General features: G+C 40.7%; 1 protein-coding gene across 8 annotated transcripts in view; it reads right to left on the bottom strand.

Annotated features, from left to right (window-relative positions):
* Positions 1 to 514: 514 nt before the first annotated feature.
* The window catches only part of ATG16L1 (autophagy related 16 like 1), a 271,176-nt gene continuing 248,848 nt past the window's right edge, over positions 515 to 22,842 (bottom strand). For all 8 annotated transcript variants that reach the window (XM_033958627.1, XM_033958625.1, XM_033958626.1 and 5 more), the window contains 2 exons: positions 5,774 to 5,890; positions 515 to 3,484 (listed from right to left, as the gene is read on the bottom strand). In XM_033958627.1, the coding sequence (XP_033814518.1) occupies positions 3,391 to 3,484; positions 5,774 to 5,890 (211 nt within the window). In that variant the 3' untranslated portion in view covers positions 515 to 3,390. The remainder of the gene's footprint in view (positions 3,485 to 5,773; positions 5,891 to 22,842) is intronic.

Raw genomic sequence — 22,842 nt, 5'->3', positions numbered from 1 at the left:
GGGAGACAGGGCTTGCTGAAGCTTCAGTGGTATGACACAGCACATTTTCTAGGCCCTATACCCTTCCTATGCTACCTGGATCTTGTAGGAAATGTTGGGCCATATCTTCTTCCTCCACTGCTGTATGGAACCAGCATGCTACATTTTGTACTCCTGTGGGGTACAAATGCTGTAAATACATGTGGAGCAAACCTCTACTGCCCCAGCACTGGTCCAACTATTTGCCTGAGGTGAGGGAACAACAGGAGGGTCCAAGACCCTCCATGGTAAAGACTTGCCTTCAGCAGTACTATGGTCATCAATGCTGATCCTCATTCGAGATGCTGCTAGACAATGAAGAAGTAATATAGGTCTCAGAACTTCTAAGGAGGGCTCTGAAGACTCAACAGTTGAGATAAACCAGAAAAAAACCAGTTGTAAAAATTCTGCAGCAATAGCAGTGTCTTTTCCAACTGAGACTAATAAAGAGAAAGAAAATTTCATTTTCAGAGCAACAAAATGATCAGAAAACATGCAACATTTAAATATGGAGATTTATTTTAAAACTTGTTTTTCTGTGATCAAATAAGGAATTTAAATAAATAACTGTTCATCACAGGACTCATGGGAAGTCTCGTAATGTATACAAAGTGCAACCAAGATGTGATGAAAAGGTAACGGATCCTCTTTAACATCAGATATCCTTTACTTAAGAACATCACAGTGCTGAGAAAAAGTTTGTGAATTCCATGTTTAAAAGGTACCATAAATTCTTACCACAGCGCTTATTTAATTGAAACTAGCCTTCTCACATAATAAAAAGTATATATAAATTAAACAATTTTGTGTGTCCTGAAATATGATAAAGTGCATAGGAACAAAAATTCAGACATGTGTGAATAGTAACTAAACTTCTAGTTTCTTTAGACCAACTGGCTATCAGGATCAAGTGCATAAATAATTGGTTAACAATTAAATCACCTTACAGAGTAAACCTGCATTACTGAGTTTGGGTACCTTACCCTATATAAAGTTACAAACTGTTTTGAACTTAATCTTTATCATATAAGTTAGCAGGAACTCATGCTATATTCAAAAGAAATTTCAGATCATCTATGAAACAGTAGTTGATGATCATTTGTCTGGATAGGGTTCCAAGACTATTTCTAGACATTCGTGCTCCGTCTACCCACCGAAAGACAGCCTACACAACAAAAAAGGCAAAGATTTCAGTGACTCAACCCAGGAACAGTTCTAAGATCAGTTCAAAAGCAAATCTGGAAATTATTCATCAACTCATTATAGAACTCGAGAGTAACATTTAATGATCTAAAAGCCTCCCGCATTGTGAATGATACGAGTTCATACATCAGCAATAAAACTAAATGGATATTGTGTTCATGGTAGGATAACTAGGAAGAAATCACTGCTGCTTGCCTCACATTTGGCAGAGTATTTGGATGACTCATGCAAAATTCTGGAATAATGTTTTCTGGAGAGAGGTGTCAAAATTTAACTTTTTGGTCACAGTAACACAAACATTCTGTTTGGTGATAAATACTGTCTTCCAATGATGATATCCTCCACACCATCAAGCATGGTGGTGTAGTTATAATGGTATGGAGCTTTCTTGTTGCATCAGAATCTGGATGACTTGAATTCTGCTTTATAACAGAAAATTCTAGAGCAGATCATCAAAAATAGGTCATGTAGCAATATTTAAGCAAATCTACTGAGGAAAACGGACCAAGACAAAAATTTAGCTAAACCACACTGAAGTGTTGTGGCAACACCTAAAGAATGGGCATGAATTCAAGGATGGTATGACAGACTGATCAACAAAACATTGAGCTGAATGTATTGTTCTCAATGAGATGCCATTAGTTATTGCAGGAAGGTTTCATATACTTTTCCACACAAGGACACTTACTCTTTAATCTTTTTGCTGAACAAAATATATTCTTTTTATTCAATGGTGTGATCTCTTTCTCATCATATCTAGATGATTATGTAATCATGTTTTGTGTATAAATTATGCTATAATACATACTATCTAAGGGGTCCACAAATTTCTTCTCAGCTCTGCACATAAAAAAGCTAACAGCGGACAGAACATAATGTGAATATTGTCACAGGTAATACCTTAACACTCTCACTAATTCACAGATATGGGAACCCATTATCAGTTAAAAGCTTCCCTCTTCCCTCCACTTTCCCTAAAGCTTACAGGAAGAGAAACAGTGCTCCAGGTGGGAATCTATTACAACTAGCACATCTCTGGCACAGGTGACTTGGAGAAAAAAGTTAAAACTCCTAATATAATGAGCCATTTTATCTGTCACTGTGATTGATGAGGCACACTTGGGCTCTTTATTTTGGCTTCATATTTCTTACAATTTAAATTTAAATAAACTTATAGTAAGGGTTAAAATTATTCAAACCACTATGTAATGGGAATCTCACACTGTTCCTTTTAAAGGAACAGAGGAATAAGTAGTGCCAGAAAACCTCTCATATAGGGATTTGGCAACTATGCACATTCAGTAGTGCATCATATATTCCCCTCTTACTCTTTTCCTTAATTAAAAGTGAAAAATAAAAATGACTGAAATTTAAAAAATATATATATTTCCTTCCAAACTCCTTTTCTACATTTGTTATCATGTGGGCAAAGTTCAGAAGAGTGCATAATTATTTAATGGTTATCACTGAGCTATAGGCACAAAAGGCTGCTAAAAATTCAATTTTCTGATCGTTGTCAGGTACACTGGAGACTTGTCAGAACCAGAGAACCAACTAAAAATGGATTAACACATTCATCTAGTCACCTAGTGTCTGAAAATAAACCATTTTAATGCAAAACTGGCCCCAGTCTGTGTTAGTAGTGACTATTACCAGAATGCATGCATCCACTTTCAGCTATCCAGGCCTTGTTCAAGGTGAGTCTCAAGTTTGAGCTTCATTCAGAGCCTTTCTATTAAGCCAACATTCTTGGGCTTTGCTTAGCTAGCATATCAAATAAATTTCCTCTCAAAATTGTAGACATTCTCCCTGGGTCTATAATTCACACCTTGAACAATGGTACAAACTGCTTTGAAACTTTCTTTCAACCTTTCTCATTACACAAGTAGAATATGATGCCCTGCTACTCTGCATTTATATCATCTTTAAGCCGAGAAAACCCTCCATCTATTTAGACTTTAGGAGCTGGAACTCTCATTTTATTTCAGTGTTAGCAGCAGAGTGCCAATTTCAGATTGAGATCTCTACAAAACACTCTGCCACCTCAATGCTCCTTTTGTTAAGTCAAAGCCATGCATTTCATGTAGCATCACCCAGAGACTGGGAACTTCTTTTTGTCCAATCAAGAACGAGCTGCCAATAGAAGAGGTTCTGTCTTCTAGCCACTATTCATAGTTCAGACCATAGTATAGCCTTGCTTCCTTTGTCTACACTCACAACATGAGTGCCAGAGGGTGACCAGGCTACAGCATTGATAGAACAGCTGAAAAGAGATCAAGTCACAAATGTTATTACCAGTATCACTCAGGTAAATAATATTAATAAGGTAAAGCTCCAATTCTTTTTTTTTTTTTTTTTGCAAGATTGTGCATTGGCTTTACTGATGTGGTATCAAAACACTTTAATATAGTTTGTTATATCAACAGACAGGGCTTTAGACATTTTGCAGTAATTGATATGTTTAGAGGTGCAAGAAGAACCTGTTGTTCTTGTAATTCCCAATCTCATGAGACTGCAAACTCAACAAGCTCCCAGACATAGCAGCACTGCTGAGGTCAGGTGGGATGTGAGCGAGAGAGAGAGAGAGAGACCAGGGCAGAGCGGCTGAGGTCAAGTGGGATGTGAGCGCGAGAAAGAGAGAGAGATAGAACAGGAGAGAGAGAGATAGAACAGGAGAGAGAGAGAGACAGAACAGGAGAGAGAGAGAGGGGGAGAATAGGAGAGAGAGGGGGAGAATAGGAGAGAGAGGGGGAGAGCGAACAGGAGAGTGAGAGAGAATGAGAAAGAGTAAGAGAGAGAGAACAGGAGCGAGAGAACAGAAGAGCAAGCGAGTGAGAGAGAACAGGAGCGAGAGAACGAGAGAGAACAGGAGAGAGAGAATAGGAGAGAGAACAAGAGCGAGAGCTAACAGGAGAGAGAGAACAGGAGAGAGCGAGAGAGAGAACGAGAGAGAAAGAACAGGAAAGCGAGTGAGAGAGAACAGGAGAGAGAGAGAGAACAGGAGAGCGAGAGAGAGAGAACAAGAGAGCGAGAGAGAGAGAACAGGAGAGGTGGGATGTGAGCGTGAGAGAACAGGACAGAGCAGGTGGAGTGTATGTGTGAGAGCGACAGAGAGAGTGAGAAAGAGAGAGAAGGTGGGATGTGAGCACAGGCAGATCTGCTGAGGTCAGGTGGGATATGAATGTGAGCACAGAGAAGAGCGGCTGAGATTAGGTGGGATGTGAGCATGAGAGCAGGGCAGATCGGCTGAGGTCAGGGAGAATGTGAGGACATGAGGAGCAGCTGAGGTCAGGTGGAATGTGAGCGCGAAGGAGAAAGAAGGCAAGAGTGGCTGAGAACTTGCCCAAAGTTAGCAATCAGATTTTAAGTTTCATTTTCCCAGAGAAACAATGAAACTGTATTGGTCACTACTACCAACTTTTGTGGAGATCTTCCTTTTTTCCTGTTCTTATAAACATCCCTAAGTGTCATTGTTCATTTTTACTCAGTTTGAAAGAATTACGCACCACCTGTCAATGGGTCAGTTTATGAGACTGAAATATAATAGACCATGGCTTAAAGTCCAATTCTGATCCCTTAGTTAATTGCATTTTGTTCTTTGGCTGACCCCTGTTATAAACAAAAACAAAAACTGTGGATCAAATGTTCTGGAGATAATTTATTAAACAGTGATATATAAAACCATGAAAATTTAATTAAAAGAGTACAATGCTAAAAAAACATGGTGATAAAAATCCACCCGGACCCTACACGGTCCGTATTTCGGCGAACACGCCTTCCTCAGGGGTCCAATGGTTTGCAAACTCACATATAAAGAATTGGACTGAAAACAGTCTATTGTCTTTAAACGTGTGAGCAAAGAACACCGCATTCAAGCTGAAGTAGCAAAAAAAATGCTAAGGAGCCAAAGAACACCGCAGACAAGCTGAAGTAGCTGTTTTCAGTCCAATTCTTTATATGTGAGTTTGCAAACCATTGGACCCCTGAGGAAGGCATGTTCGCCGAAACACGGACTGTGTAGGGTCCAGGTGGATTTTTATTACCATATTTTTTAGCATTGTACTTTAATTGAATTTTCATGGTTTTATATGTAAGTGTTTAATAAATTATCTCCAGAACATCTGTATCCACAGTTTTTGTTTTCATTGGTGGAATTGTTTTCACTGTGGATCATCGGGTCTCCCTATTTTTCTTTGTTGTGTTGACCCCTGTTGTAGACATTGTATGCTGAAACATGGCTCGTGTTGGATCAATAAAGACAAGTCATTGTTCATTGAGGCCTTTTGTAACTTCTTTTTTGCTATATTGCCTTGATGTGTATACCAGTTGCAGTGACCTGTATCTATTATGTATGATACTGTTTTAACAATAAAATGTCCATTTCAAAACCCTGGCTGCTTGAAGCTCAGGGGTACTTGGTTGAAACTTTTTTGATCTAGGGGGTACTTGGCTTGAACAAGATAGGAAAAACTAGTTTAAACCACTACCTACTGCTTTACATAATTTGCATGCACTTACTTTCATACCCGGTTTCTCACTCTTCAGAGCTCACCTCAATCCATGTTCTGTCTGATGCTTTGTAAGCATCCGTTCCACTTTTCCAGTCAACACATTCCAGAAGTAGAGAGTCCCATCAGCCGAGCCTGCTGTCACATAACTTCCATCAGGGCTAAGGAATAATGCCACAAACAGATTACAACTTTACACAGCTATCCACTGAAATCTACATGTACAGCAAAACCTTGGATTACAAGTAACTTGGTTTGCAAGTGTTTTGCAAGACAAGCAAAACATTTTATTAAATTTTAACTTGATATACAAGCCATATCTTACAATACAAGTACGTACAGTATACACACGTCACATCATCACAACTGAGCAGATGGTTCTTCTCTCTCTGATGCTGCAAGAGTGTAGTGACTGTTCTAAACAAGCAAAGTCTTGCAATATGAGTACATGTAGTATACACGTGTCATACCAACACAACTGAGTCAATGGTTCTTCTCTCTCTGACACTGCAGGAGTGTAGTGACTGTTCTAAATGAGCGAGGTCTTGCAATATAAGTACGCATAGTATTTTGTACTAAAGTTTTTGGGTTGTGGAACGAATCGTCTGAGTTTCCATTATTTCTTTTGGGGAAATTTGTTTTGATATACGAGTGCTTTGGATTATTAGCATGCTTCTGGAACAAATTATGCTCGCAAACCAAGGTTTGGCTGTATTCCATTTTTCAGTTTTTAACTCTAACATGCATAAGAAAAATAAAATTTTCTTCAGACCATTAGCTCTGCTTTAGCATCTCACTGACTCAGGTTTTCAAATAAAATTCAAATATAAGATTTGGAGTAGTTGAGAGCGAAGCCAACATCAAGTTTTCCTCAAAATAGAAGTTCTAGAGCAGGGGTCTCAAAGTCCCTCCTTGAGGGCCACAATCCAGTCGGGTTTTCAGGATTTCACCAATGAATATGCATAAGATCTATGTGTATACACTGCTTTCAATGCATATTCATTGGGGAAATCCTGAAAACCAACAGGATTGCGGCCCTCAAGGAGGGACTTTGAGATCCCTGCTCTAGAGGTAGAGAGATTAGGTTCTTACCTTGCTAATATCTTTTCTAGTAGATAGGTAATTTATTCTGGACGAGCAGGTTATATCCCATTGCTCATGCAAGCCTTGCAGAAAGAATTCACTCCAGAATTTGAATCCCACCTTTTTCACAGAGGGCTCTGCTGTCACCTACAGTTAGTTCCAAAGAAGGCAATAGCCCCTTCTAGAAAAAGATCTGAAGGAGGGGTATGCGGAAACTCCCCGAAGAACAAGTCTGTTCTGCTCAGATATACAACAAACATGTTAAACACTGATCAATCAAAACAGCGAAACAATCATGCCAAAGAGAAATATTAATGGAGCTGAGATACCCCAAAGCAACCTAAGAATAGACTAGTCTTTATACCCTTAAGGTCGACTGGCATCCAACTTGAAGGTTTAGATAAGAACATTCTGAGTGAGACGGTAAGCAGGTGCAGGGAATAAATGTCAGGGCGGAAGTCCTGAATGATACACCTATTTACTAGAAGTGATATTAGCAAGGTAAGAATCTAATATTTATTTCTAGCGCAATAGGTGTATCATTAAAATAGAGAATAGAGAAGTTTCTGGAATCCTGTGTATTACAGGACCGGAGGCAACATGGATTCACTAGAGGTAGGTCTTGTTAGACAAATCTGATCAATTTATTGACTGGGTGAACAGAGAATTGGAAAGAGGGTGTGCGCTAGATGTGGTGTATTTAGATTTTAGCAAAGCCTTCAACAGTGTTCCACACAGATGTCTTAACAAATAAACCGAGTGCTCTTGGGATGGGTCCCAAAGTGACTGGCTGGATCAAGAACTGGCTGAGTGGAAGGCAACAGAGGATAGTGATCAATGGAGATCGCATTGAGGAAAGGGATGTTACCAGTGGTGTGCCTCAAGGTTCTGTTCTTGGGCCTGTTCTTTTTAACATTTTTATAAATGATATTGCTGAAGGACTGTCAGGTAAGATTTGCCTTTTTTGCGGATCTTCCACATATCAGATTGTGGATGAAACCAAAATCTGCAATCGACACCTAAGATAGTGTGAATAACATGAAAAAAGACCTGGCAAAGCTTGAAGAATGGTCTCAAATTTGGCAGCTAAAATTTAATGCTAAGAAATGCAAGGTCATGCATTTGTGCTGCAAAAACACGAGGGAACGGTACAGATTAAGGGGTGAAGAACTAATGTGCATGACAGAGAAGCAGGACTTGGGTGTGATTGTAGTTGATGATCTTAAGGTGGCCAAACAGGTTGAAAAGGTGACAGCGAAAGCTAGAAGGATGCTAGGTTGCTTAGGGAAAAGGAGGTATTGATGCCCCTGTATAAGACGTTGGTGAGACCTCATTTAGAATATTGTGTACAATTCTGGAGGCCGCACCTTCAAAAAGATATTAAAAGGATGGAGTCTGTCCAGAGGAAAGCCACTAAAATGGTGCTTAGTCTTCGTCATAAGGTGTATGGGGACAGACTTAAAGGTTTTAATCTATACTTTGGATGAAAGGCGGGAGAGGGGAGATATGATAGACACGTTTAAATAACTACATGATGTAAATGTGCACGAGTCGAGTGTCTTACATTTGAAAGGAAGCTCTGCAATGAGATGGCTTAGGATGCAATTAAGAGGTGATAGGCTCTGAGGCTCCAGAGCAATTTGAGCAAATACTTTTTACAGAAAGGGTGGTAGATGCATGGAACAGTCTCCCGGAAGAGGTGGTGGAGACAGAGACTGTGTCTGAATTCAGGAGGGCCTGGGATAGGCACATGGGATCTCTCAGAGAGCGAGATAGATAGTGATTACTGTAGCTGGGCAGACTAGATGGGCCATTTGGCCTATATCTGCCATCATGTTTCTCTTCTGAATGAGTGGGACGTATAAAAGCAGTCCCAGAAATCTAGGGTGGGACCACTGCGCTGGTTCGTAACACTGAGGACCCAAAGGAACAATCCTCCTTTGCCGTCACATCCACTCTGTAAAACTTAGGAAATGTATGAAGAGTTGACCAAGTCTCTGTCCTACAAATCTCCTCGGAGGTGACTGCCCGAGCTTCTACCCACGGTTCTAGTCAAATGCGCCTTTATGGAAATAGGAGACTTTTTCCTACAAATATATGCTGATGAAATGGCCCTGCAGAACCAATTGGCAATCCAGATCTTGGAAGCCGGCATACTGTGCTTAGCTGGATATCGGAGAAACACACTCTTAACTATAAACTTCTTCAGAATCCAGTCCTTTTTCTTGGAACCTGTGGACTGGAACGCTGACAATCTGACTTTCTGATTGCCTGATATCCAAGCGACTGAAATGCAAGGGACCTGGGGAGAGGAAGAAGCGATATGGATCGCACTGAAAAGAGAAGAAGGAATTTCTATCTACGTGGGTGTAGTCTTTAGACCTTCAATCGCAGCAAATTGATAAAGATCCGATTGTGGATATCCAAAAGTTTGGAAAGAGGAGATTTCAACTTACTGGATGCGGACTGGAAAGTTCTGTCTGCAGAATTGGAAAGTAAGGAGATTGTGGAAGTCTTTAAAGAGGCTCTGCTCAGACAAACGGTGAGGGAAAAAGCAATATTGGATCCAGTCTTCACAAACAGGGAGAGTATCTCTAATGTTCGAATGGGTGCTTACCTGGGAAGTAGCGATCATCAAATGGTTTGGTTTGATATAACGACTAAAGTAGAGAGCGGCTGCACAATACTTAAAGTCCTAGATTTCAAACGTACGGACTTTAATAAAATGGTAGAGTACCTGAAGAAAGAGCTGTTGGGATGGGAGGACATAAAACAAAATTACTCTGGCTTGGCCCAAAGTTAGAACATCTGCCCATCCTCTTCGCACTGCCCTCAGACAGTGAGTTCTCAAGCAAAGTCCTTGGCATCATTATCGATTCCTCTCTCTCTCTCTCTCTCTACGACCACCTCAACTCCTTGACAAAATCATGCTTTTTCAGCCTCCACATGCTAAGGAAAGCAAGACCCTTCTTCCGCCAAAAACATTTCGCCGTCCTTGTCCAATCCATCATCCTCTCCAAACTTGACTATTGTAATGCCATTTACCTATGCTTAACAAAAAAAAAGCCTCCAAAGATTCCAGCTTATTCAGAACACGGCAGCCAAGCTGATTTTTGCAAAACGTAAATCTGACCACGTCTCCCCACTCCTGGCCAATCTTCATTGGCTCCCAGTGATTTCCAGAGTCCAATTCAAATGCTCTTGCCTGGCTTTTAAGATTATTCACGGCATCCTTCCTTCCCTAATCCCACTTTCTTTCAACTCCTCGTGCCCTGACTCCACCAGGACCGCCCATAAATTAAAACTATCCTTCCCATCCCTACATGGTATTCTCCACGCAGGTAAACTGGGAAAATCACTTCTTTTCAAAATCACAGGTCTCTGGAATGACCTTACTATCCCGCTGCGGAACCTGAGCTCCCTCCATTTATTCCGCAAGCAACTAAAAACCTGGTTCTTCTCTAACATGTAATTTCTTTTCCCTTACTTTTCCACTCGATTTATAAACTTATGTAAACCTTTTCCTACCCTTTCTCATTTTTAAGTTCTTGTAAACCGTGCCGAGCTCTACTTCGTGGAGATGATGCGGTATATAAACTTAAGGTTTAGTTTAGTTTAGAGGTGGAAAAACAGTGGTCTAAGCTGAAAGGAGCGATAAAAGTGGCTAGGGACCTTTATGTGAAGAAAATAAATAAAAACAAGAGAAAAAGGAAACAGATATGGTTCACCTGTACGCAGGGCGAAATATTGGTCCAGAACGACAGTCACGGCACTGAACTTCTGAAAAGGGAATTACGAAGGGATAAGACTCATGGTGGGTAAGAAGATTAAGAAGAGGATAAGCACTGTAAAAACGCTAGAGCAAGCTTGGTCCCTTTTTAAGGACACAGTCACCGAGGCGCAAAATCTATACAAAAAGTTCATCCCCGAGACAGGGAGCGTTGGCTAGACGGTTTTGGTGGTTGATGTCCAAATCCGATACTCTCAGCCAAGCCAGGCGGCGCATGGCGACAGCAATGGCAGAGGCACGAGAGGTGAGCTCAAAGGAATCGTAGACAGAGCGGACCATAAATTTCCTCAGTTGAAGGAGACTGGAAATATGTTGCTGGAAAAGCGGAATCTTCCTCTCTGGGAGATATTTTTGAAGGGCGGACAGCTGTTGGACCAGGTGTTTCATGTAAAATGAAAAGTGGAATGTGTAATTGTTCGCCCTGTTGGCCAGCATGGCATTCTGGTAGAGCCGCTTGCCAAACTTGTCCATAGTTTTGCCCTCTCTGCCAGGAGGGGTGGAGGCATAAACACTAGAGCCCTGAGATTTCTTTAAGGTGGACTCAACAAGGAGAGACTCATGGGGCAATTGAGGTTTATCAAACCCCGGGATCGGGATAACCCGGTAAAGGTTATCTAACTTGCGGGGGGCCCCGGGGACCGTAAGAGGGTTCTCCCAGTTTTTATAAAAGGTTTCCGGTAACTTGAGGAACTCCTTAGGTGGTTGTTCAAAATCCAGGGCCTCCAGAAAGGCTTGGGATTTTTTGGAGTCTGACTCTAGGGGGAGAGACAAAGCCGCTGACATCTCCCTGAGGAACTTGGTGAACGAGGATTGCTCAGGTTTGGAAGTGGTATCGGGCGCTGAGGGTTCCTCGTCCGATGAGGAGATATCCTCCTCGGTACCGGGGAGGGATTCTTCCCATAAGTCCGGGTCCCGGACCTCCGGGTGTGCGTGCCGAGAAACCGAGGTGGAAGGCTCGGTATGGTGGGTCTTAGATAGAGACTTGCCCGAGCGCACCGAAACGGTACCGGGAGAAGAAGATCGGTGTCGGTCCCGGTCTCGGGAAGAACGGTGTCCCGCCCGGTCCCGAGGCGGATCTGTAGTGGTATGTGAGTGAACTACAGGATGGGCACGGAGTTGTTCAGCCGAGAGAATCGGCATGGACGTATTAAGTGGCACCGATGGGGTGGATACCGGTTGTTCGGCGTGGGGCTCGGGCCGGTCTGGTACCGAAAGGAGCGGTGTCAGGATAGTGGGTAACAGGTGCTGGAGTTGATGCTGCAGCTGTTCCTGTAATTGTGTTTGGAGGATGGCCGCGATGCGGTCATCCAGGGGTGGCACCGGAACCGCTTTCTTCTGTTTCGGTTCCATAGGTGCCGCTCCACGCCCCGGTGATGAGGAGGCCGATGACGAGGCACTCACCGAGATCGGGGCGGAGCGTTTCCGGGGCCGGCGTGAAGCCGGTATGGTCGGTGCCGCCACTGTGGCTGGCAGGCGCTCGAGGGAAGAGGAAGGCTTCTTAGCCGGCTTACCTAGCGCCGATGTTGGATCGGGCGTCGTCGAAGTGGTGGGTGTCGATTTTGGCGGTACTGCCGTCGACGCAGAGGATTCCATCGCAGACCCGGTGCCGAATAGGATGTTCTGTTGAATCTGGCGATTCTTAAGTGTTCGCTTTTTAAGAGTGGCACAGCGGGTGCAGGAGTCCGCCCGATGCTCAGGACCCAAACACTGCAAGCACCAATTGTGTGGGTCAGTGAGAGAGATCGGGCGTGCACACCGCTGGCACTTCTTAAAACCTGGCTGTGGGGGCATGAATGGGAATACGGCCTCCGCAAAATCAAACCCGGAGGCCTGTATAGTGGCAACAGGCCCCGCCGGGGCTAGTTCGAAAAAAGAAAGTAAAAAATTTTTTTTTTTTTTTTTTTTAAAGGAAAATAAAAGGAAACCCGAAGATAAGAAAAGTAAAACAATCAGAAAATTCGCGAGCAGGAAGGCAAAAAAGGTAGTTTCAACGGCCGTTGAAAAAACACGCGTCTTCTTCGCTCCGCGGAAATGGAAAAACTGGGGACCATGCACTCCTCCATCGGGCGGGAAGGCACTCGCGCACGCGCGGTGCGGCCAACTAGAACTTTCTAGTTAAAAAGGTCCGTACCGAGGGCTCCGTCGGTGACGTCACCCATGCGTAAAGAATATGCTGCCTGCTTGTCCTGGGATAACTATACATACCGAGTATCAACAAGGAATCAAAGAGGAAAAAGAACACGGAACCGGCGTGACTCACTGTAGCGGTGAAGGATGCAATCAGAGACAAGAAAACTTCGTTTAAGAAATGGAAAAAGTCAAAAACGGATGAAAACTGGAATAAACTCAAACAACATCAACACAGGTGCCATAAGGCAGTAAAAGGGTCCAAAAGAGACTACAAGGAAAAAATAGCCAAGGAGGTGAAAAACTTCAAGCCGTTCTTTCAATAGATTAAGGGGAAACGACCCGCAAAGGAAGCGGTGGGACCATTGGATGATCATGGAATAAAGGGAGTGCTAATGGACAAAGCAATTACCGACAAAATGAACACATTTTTTGCGTCTGTAATTACCAAAGAAGATATACATAGCATACCAGAACCCATCAGGCTATATGCTGGAAACAAAGACGGGAAACTGGTAGGGTTGATGGTCAGTCTACAGGAGGTATGTAAGCAAATTGATAGGCTTAAGAGCGATAAATCACTGGGCTGGAGGAGTTGCCGTACAGTGAGAGATTGGAGAAACTGGGCCTCTTCTCCCTTGAAAAGAGGAGAGAGAGGACATGATCGAAACATTCAAGATACTGAAGGGAATAGACTTAGTAGATAAACACAGATTGTTCACCCTCTCCAAGGTAGGGAGAACGAGAGGGCACTCCCTAAAGCTGAAAGGGGATAGATTCCGTACAAATGCAAGGAAGTTCTTCTTCACCCAGAGAGTGGTAGACAACTGGAACGCTCTTCCAGAGTCTGTTATAGGTGAAAACATCCTCCAGGGATTTAAGACATAGTTGGACAAGTTCCTGCTAAACTGGAATGTACGCAGGTGAGGCTGGACTTGTTTAGAGCACTGGTCTTTGACCTAAGGGCCGTTGCGTGATTGGACTGCTGGGTAAGATGGACCACTGGTCTGACCTAGCAGCGTCAATTCTTATGTTCTTCTGTTCTCATACCAAACTAGTGGCAGAGAAAATAAAGTCAAAAGAGCTGCCATTCCTGAAATACAAAAAAACCCAAGAGGAAGAGTACAGAAAGGACTACAGGGTGAAACTAAAGAAGCCAAGAGAGATACGTTTGGCGAAAGTGCAGATAGACGAGCAAATGGGAATAAATGGAGACAAAATTTTTTTCAGATATATTTGTGAAAGGAAGAAGATGAAAAATGGGATTGCTAAACTAAAAGGTGCTAGGAACCTATATGTGGAGAGTGATGAGGAAAAATCAAATGTGCTAAACAAATACTTCTGCTCTGTGTTCATGGAAGAAAATCTTGTAGAAGGACCTAGGTTGTCTGGAAAAGTTATACAAGAAAATGGAGTAGATTCTGCGCCGTTCATGGAGGAAAGTGTTTATGAACAACTTGAAAAACTGAAGGTAGACAATGCGATGGGACCGGACGGGATTCATCTCAGGATACTGAGGGAGTATAAAGAGGTTCTGGCAGATCCTATTAAAGACTTGTTCAACAAATCTCTGGAGAAGGGAGTGCTTTCCTGGGGATTGGCGAAGAGCGGATGTGGTTCCTATTCACAAAAGTGGTCACAGAGATGAAGCTGGAAACTACAGGCTGGTAAGCCTCATTTCGGTTGTTGGAAAAAATAATGGAAGTATTGCTGAAAGAAAGAATAGTGAAATTCCTAGAATCTCAAGGGTTACAGGATTCGCGGCAACATGGTTTTACTAAAGGTAAATCATGCCAAACGAACCTGACTGAATATTTTGATTGGGTGACCAGAGAACTGGATCAAGGACATATGCTAGATATAATTTTCTTAGATTTCAGCAAAGCCTTTGACATGGTTACTCATAGGAGGCTCTTGAACAAACTTGAAGGGCTAAAGTTAGGATCCAAAGTGGTGAACTGGATTAGAAACTGGCTGTTGGACAGACGCCAGAGGGTGGTGATTAATGGAAATCGCTCGTAGGAAGGAGAGGTGACCCTCTGTTGTAGTTCCTTCCTATTTCCCCTACTGTAAACCGCGTCGAGCTCTACGAACATGGAGATGATGCGGTATACAAACCTAAGGATTAAATTAGATTAGAGGAGTCTCTCAGGATTCGGTGCTGGGGCCGATCCTATTCAATATGTTTGTGAGTGACACTGCTGAAGGGTTAGAAGGAAAGGTTTGCCTTTTTGCGAATGATACCAAGATTTGTAACAGAGTAACATAGAAATAGACGGCAGATAAGGGCCACGGCCCATCAAGTCTGCCCACTCCAGTGACCCTCCCTATCTATCTTTGCGGATAGATCCCACATGTCTATCCCATCTGGCCTTAAAATCTGGCACACTGCTGGCCTCAATAACCTGAAGTGGAAGACTATTCCAGCGATCAACCACCCTTTCAGTGAAGAAGAACCCCTGGGGAGCCCCACTATTTACCAAAATTATATACAGGATGAGAAAGAACATATATTCATTTCAAAAAATACCCTTCTCAAATGTCATTTCAATTTTCTTAGTCCAAGAGGCTAGCCAGGGAGGCAAAAAATTTCAAATCGTTCTTCAGATATGTTAAAGGGAAGCAACTGACGAGGGAGGAAGTAGGACCATTGGATGATAGAGGCAGAAAGGGAGTGATCAAGGAGGAAATAGAGGTAGCCGATAGGTTAAACAAGTTCTTCTCATCAGTCTTCACAAGCGAGGACACATCCAGTGTACCAGAACCCGAAGAGATCTTCAATGGAGGCCAAGAAGAAAAACTGTTGACAATAGAGGTGACATAGCCAATCGCTTAAGTTTCTGTTTCTTGATTGAGAAAAAATAAATTTCTTTTCAGCAAAACATGGCAGAGTTTTAAGTAATGGCAAATGTTTTTTATATTTTTTAATAATCTGTTGAGACATGCGAGTTTGTTTTATAACGCATGGAATTAATTCTTCTTCTATTTGAGGTCTTCTATATTCCAATAGCACTTCTCTCGGATTGTGCAAAGCTCTTTTTTTTGCTTTTTTGACCACTGTATATGGGTAGTCCCTGGAGATTAACCTTTGTTCCAAGATTTTAGCTTCTTGAATGAATATATCTTTAGTGTTACATATCCGTCGATACCTTAGAAACTGAGCAAAAGGAATGCTAGTTTTTAAATGAGCAGGATGCATGCTGTCAAATTTTAACAAAGTGTTTCTATCAGTGTCTTTACGAAAAATAGAGGTTTCAAATCCATAATCTTTCTTCTGAATTAGAACATCTAAGAAGCTGATCTTATCTATACTTAGTGACATAGTAAATTTAATAGATCGATGGCATTGGTTGATTAACAGTTCAAAATCCTGTAGTTGTTGCAAAGTACCTGACCATATCATAAAAATATCGTCGATAAAACGCCACCATTGAACTGCATATTGAAATTCGGAAAGTGTATAGATGAAAGACTCTTCAAACCACGACATGTAGAGATTAGCTATAGTTGGTGCAAATGAAGCACCCATTGCAATCCCCGACAGTTGTTTGTAAAACTCTCCATTAAAGATGAAGTAGTTATTTTTTAAAGCAACAGCACTTAATTCTTTCAAAAAAAGTGTGAAATTGTTATTCCCATTAGGTAAAGTATTCCATAACGTCTCAAGTACTGCAAGGGCCTCTTCCTGTGGGATGTTCGTATATAATGAACAAACATCAAATGTCACCAAAATATAATTCATAGGAATTGCCAATTGCAAATCATTTAACATTTTTAAAAAATGCGTAGTGTCCTGTATGTATGATTTAATATCTTTCAAGAAACCAAACAATTTTTTATCAATGTATTTACTAGTTTTCTCCAATAGAGAGTCACGAGCCGATACTATAGGGCGGCCAGGAGGACATTGAGCATTCTTATGTACCTTTGGTAAAAGGTAAAATATAGGTACCTTAAAATGTTGCGGGGTCAAGAAGCTGAATTCTTTTTTTGTTAGAAAACCTTGTTTTAATGCTTTGGAACAGATTTCCCCAATCATTGTAAAGATTTCTAAAGAGGGGTCATGTTGTAATTTCAAATAAACTTCTTCATTAAGCAATTGAGCATTAGCTTCAGCGATATACAGATCTACACCCCACACAACAACAGCACCACCCTTGTCTGCTCGTCTAATAACAATTGTTGGGTCTCTACTTAAATGCTGTAAAGCTGTCCATTCTTTAAAAGACAAATTATAAGATCTTCTCTGAATCTTAGCCACTTCTTCAACATGTTTAAGTTCCTGAGTCATTAAGTTTTTAAAAGCTTGTATTATCGGATTAACAGGACCCGGAGGGTTCCATTTAGATTTTGGTTGAACACAAGACAGATCAGTTTCAGAACCAGGGTGCTCATGAAAAAATGAACATAGATTTAGCCTTCGTAAAAATTTTTCTAAATCTATCTGAGCTTGGAAGGGGTTATGGGCTACCATGGGAACAAAAGTCAACCCTTTAGACAATAGGGTTGTCTCTTCTACAGTTAATATTCTGTTAGATATATTTATTACAGTTAATTCCGTTTCTTCTGTAGTCGGGCTCGTGACCGTCCCCGATATGTCCCTCTGCCTCGAATATTTCTTCCCCCTCTTATTTGACCTGTGGTTTGTCTGTTTTGACCTTGATCCCCATCCTGGTCTTCTGATGTAGAAGTACCTTCACTGTTTAAATTCTCAGAGGATTCCCCCGATGTAGTAAATCTGACACTCTTCTGTTTGTAATTAGTATTCATCCATCTATACACATATCCGGTTTGATAATCTTTCTCATCCCTTTGGAACTTTTTAAGTTTATTAGTCCTTATTTCCCTACGAAATTTGTCCATTTTAGAATTAGAATCAGCTAGTTTGTTATCAAAGTCCACATTCTTACGTGCTTCTGTCAAAAGATCCTCATGTTTTATTTTAGTCTCTTGAATCTTAATTTGTAAGGTCTTAATTAATAATAACATCAGATCTAGAGAGCAACGATTCAAAATTTGATTCCATGTTAGCACAAAATCATTGTTGTCAGTGAACAATTGTAATATAATGGTTACAACTTCTATTTTTATTAATCCGAGAAATGGCAAGGGTTACAATTTACGTCATGTCTCCACTTGTCAATCAACAAACATTATCTACATCCTTCAGTGTCCATGTGACCTGTTGTACGTGGGTCAAACCTCACGTACGTTAACAGTGAGAATGACAGAACATAAAAGTTGCCTGAACACTCGAAAATTAACGGCTCCTATAGTGACTCACTGTGTTCAACAAGATCATAGGTTTGAAAACCTGAAATGTTATGTGATAGAGAAGTTAATGACATCTTTAAGGAGAGGCGATATTAGAAAAGTACTTTGGCAGAAAGAGCAACAGTGGATAGATCGGTTGCAAACGTTAGAGCCTGAAGGTTTGAATACTGTACATGAATGGCAACCTTTTTTATGAAGAGTTTCAGTCCCGGGTGTGTTAATTCTGTCTTTGTGATGATCTAAGTAGCTTGAAGAATACAATATAAGATGATTAATTGTTAGCTGGGGTTTAGCCTATCACGCATCACGTTTTTCGTGATGACGTCATGACGCCCGGTTCGTTCGTCTTTTTGTTCGAGCCGGGCGCGTCTCACAGTCCCAGAACCATTTGGAGAGGAGCCAGCTTTATATTGATTGTGTTGGAAGAAGCGTGAAAATTTCTGGACAATGCAATACTCCCCTGAAGTAGCCTTTTAGGAGAAACAGAAAGACTTTTCTGTTGGGACACGAACTGAGGAAACTTTAGAACCATCTTGTTTTTCCAGATGAGTGAATGTTTTTTTCTCTTATTGTTGTTACTATTTTCATGCCTCTACAACTATTTACACCTGTGAAGTTGAGCTGTTGCCCTCGTTAAAAATTTTTTGGTTAGCTTGGTTCTGGTTCACACTGAAAAATAGAGTGTTAATACTGTTAACTTTGCTCACACAGAAAAAGTTTGAAAACGAAAAATAGTTTTTGAAAAAACGTATGAATGAGAATTATTTAAATGTACACGGAGTTTTTTATGAACCCGTGATGATGTGAGTTGGTTCAGGCACTTGTGTAGTCCTGACCTCCCACAATTGAGGTTCATTTTTCTCCGTTGTCTTATATATATATTATTTTTCATATGTTTTCTTATTGATGGTGTGTAGTCACAAGGTCTTGGTTAATGTGGTGTGAATGATGTCCAGCTACTAAAATCCGATTTCAACACGTCCTTGTATACATTTTGATTTATTTGATTGAATCCCCTGTTATATCTAGTTGTATAACACCTTTTTTTTGGGAAGTTTTCGATGGCACAGCTCTGGGATAGTGGCTTTGGTTTCTCTGATGGTCAAAGGACTGAGATTTTGCAAGCACCAGCATTATCTACTAATTTAGAAACACATGACACAGACATAGCATGGTTAGATATTGAAAAACTAATGAAACAATCAATCCAAATGGAATTACAAAGCGCGAGTTTAGTAGAATATTGTAAACATGAGATCATTCCAAGGGGCCTAAGAATGAGAACAGCACCACAAATGTTCACTGACAACAATGATTTTGTGCTAACATGGAATCAAATTTTGAATCGTTGCTCTCTAGATCTGATGTTATTATTAATTAAGACCTTACAAATTAAGATTCAAGAGACTAAAATAAAACATGAGGATCTTTTGACAGAAGCACGTAAGAATGTGGACTTTGATAACAAACTAGCTGATTCTAATTCTAAAATGGACAAATTTCGTAGGGAAATAAGGACTAATAAACTTAAAAAGTTCCAAAGGGATGAGAAAGATTATCAAACCGGATATGTGTATAGATGGATGAATACTAATTACAAACAGAAGAGTGTCAGATTTACTACATCGGGGGAATCCTCTGAGAATTTAAACAGTGAAGGTACTTCTACATCAGAAGACCAGGATGGGGATCAAGGCCAAAACAGACAAACCACAGGTCAAATAAGAGGGGGAAGAAATATTCGAGGCAGAGGGACATATCGGGGACGGTCACGAGCCCGACTACAGAAGAAACGGAATTAACTGTAATAAATATATCTAACAGAATATTAACTGTAGAAGAGACAACCCTATTGTCTAAAGGGTTGACTTTTGTTCCCATGGTAGCCCATAACCCCTTCAAGCTCAGATAGATTTAGAAAATTTTTTACGAAGGCTAAATCTATGTTCATTTTTTCATGAGCACCCTGGTTCTGAAACTGATCTGTCTTGTGTTCAACCAAAATCTAAATGGAACCCTCCGGGTCCTGTTAATCCGATAATACAAGCTTTTAAAAACTTAATGACTCAGGAACTTAAACATGTTGAAGAAGTGGCTAAGATTCAGAGAAGATCTTATAATTTGTCTTTTAAAGAATGGACAGCTTTACAGCATTTAAGTAGAGACCCAACAATTGTTATTAGACGAGCAGACAAGGGTGGTGCTGTTGTTGTGTGGGGTGTAGATCTGTATATCGCTGAAGCTAATGCTCAATTGCTTAATGAAGAAGTTTATTTGAAATTACAACATGACCCCTCTTTAGAAATCTTTACAATGATTGGGGAAATCTGTTCCAAAGCATTAAAACAAGGTTTTCTAACAAAAAAAGAATTCAGCTTCTTGACCCCGCAACATTTTAAGGTACCTATATTTTACCTTTTACCAAAGGTACATAAGAATGCTCAATGTCCTCCTGGCCGCCCTATAGTATCGGCTCGTGACTCTCTATTGGAGAAAACTAGTAAATACATTGATAAAAAATTGTTTGGTTTCTTGAAAGATATTAAATCATACATACAGGACACTACGCATTTTTTAAAAATGTTAAATGATTTGCAATTGGCAATTCCTATGAATTATATTTTGGTGACATTTGATGTTTGTTCATTATATACGAACATCCCACAGGAAGAGGCCCTTGCAGTACTTGAGACGTTATGGAATACTTTACCTAATGGGAATAACAATTTCACACTTTTTTTGAAAGAATTAAGTGCTGTTGCTTTAAAAAATAACTACTTCATCTTTAATGGAGAGTTTTACAAACAACTGTCGGGGATTGCAATGGGTGCTTCATTTGCACCAACTATAGCTAATCTCTACATGTCGTGGTTTGAAGAGTCTTTCATCTATACACTTTCCGAATTTCAATATGCAGTTCAATGGTGGCGTTTTATCGACGATATTTTTATGATATGGTCAGGTACTTTGCAACAACTACAGGATTTTGAACTGTTAATCAACCAATGCCATCGATCTATTAAATTTACTATGTCACTAAGTATAGATAAGATCAGCTTCTTAGATGTTCTAATTCAGAAGAAAGATTATGGATTTGAAACCTCTATTTTTCGTAAAGACACTGATAGAAACACTTTGTTAAAATTTGACAGCATGCATCCTGCTCATTTAAAAACTAGCATTCCTTTTGCTCAGTTTCTAAGGTATCGACGGATATGTAACACTAAAGATATATTCATTCAAGAAGCTAAAATCTTGGAACAAAGGTTAATCTCCAGGGACTACCCATATACAGTGGTCAAAAAAGCAAAAAAAAGAGCTTTGCACAATCCGAGAGAAGTGCTATTGGAATATAGAAGACCTCAAATAGAAGAAGAATTAATTCCATGCGTTATAAAACAAACTCGCATGTCTCAACAGATTATTAAAAAATATAAAAAACATTTGCCATTACTTAAAACTCTGCCATGTTTTGCTGACAATAGAGGTGAGCCATGAGGATGTCCTCCAACAGATAGGTAGATTGAAAAGCGACAAATCACCAGGCCCGGATGGAATCCACCCTAGGGTACTAAAAGAACTAAGAAATGAGATAGCGGAAATACTCCAACAAGTTTGCAACCTATCCTTGAAAACTGGCGAGATCCCGGAGGATTGGAAGATAGCAAATGTTACACCTATCTTTAAAAAGGGTTCGAGAGGAGACTCGGGAAATTACAGGCCGGTAAGTTTGACATCAGTTCCGGGCAAGATGGTAGAAGCACTGATAAAGGACAGCATCTGTGAGCACATCGAAAAAAATGGGCTAATGAAAGCGAGCCAACATGGCTTCTGCAAAGGAAGATCATGCCAAACAAACTTACTGCACTTCTTTGAGGGGGTAAACAGCCAGTTGGACAAAGGGGAACCCGCAGACATTATTTACCTCGACTTCCAAAAGGCCTTTGACAAGGTACCCCTGAGCGACTAATTAGGAAGTTGTGGAATCACGGGGCGGAAGGGGACGTACACAGATGGGTTAAACACTGGTTGACAGGCAGAATGCAGAGGGTTGGAATGAAGGGTCACTACTCGGACTGGAGGAGGGTCACGAGTGGAGTTCCGCAGGGATCTGTACTCGGACCGCTGCTGTTCAATGTATTTATCAATGACCTGGAAACGGGGACGAAGTGTGAAGTTATTAAATTTGCGGATGACACTAAACTCTGTAGAAGGGTTAGAAATGCACTTGGGTGTACTGGTGGACACAACAATGAAGTCAACGGCACAATGCGCAGCAGCCTTGAAGAAGGCAAATAGAATGTTGGGTATTATTAAGAAGGGTATTACAACCAGAACGAAGGAAGTCATTATGCCGCTGTACCGCACGATGGTACGACCACATCAAGTTTCAAGTTTATTGACTTTTAATATACCGACCATCAACAAGTATCTGGCCGGTTTACAATAAAAAATTTTAAAAAAGAAGATAAATATATATATAAAAAATAATGAAAAGTGCACAAAGACTAACTAGACAGACTTGAGTGTGAGGGAGAGTAGGAAGGATGGGGGGAAAGTTACATGTTGCAAGAGGGAAAAGGGTAAAACAAATAGGGTGGGATCGCTTTATAAAAGCGGTTGGTTGAATATGAAAAGAAGAAAAAAGACGAAGAATGAAAGAAAGGGGAGAAAAAGAAGAAAGAAAAAAAAAAGAAAGAAGAGAAAGAGAAAGAAAATTAAAAATAAAAATAAAAATATATATATAAGAGGGAAAATCTAAACACAGGAAAAGGCATCGCTAAATAAGAAAGTCTTCAGGCTTATCTTAAATTTATCAAGTTGAAGTTCAGATCGTAG

The sequence above is a fragment of the Geotrypetes seraphini genome, chromosome 9 (assembly GCF_902459505.1).
Source record: "Geotrypetes seraphini chromosome 9, aGeoSer1.1, whole genome shotgun sequence".
NCBI classification, from domain to species: domain Eukaryota; kingdom Metazoa; phylum Chordata; class Amphibia; order Gymnophiona; family Dermophiidae; genus Geotrypetes; species Geotrypetes seraphini.
The sequence above is the reverse complement of the archived record's forward strand: the minus strand, read 5'-3'. Positions and strand labels throughout refer to the sequence as shown.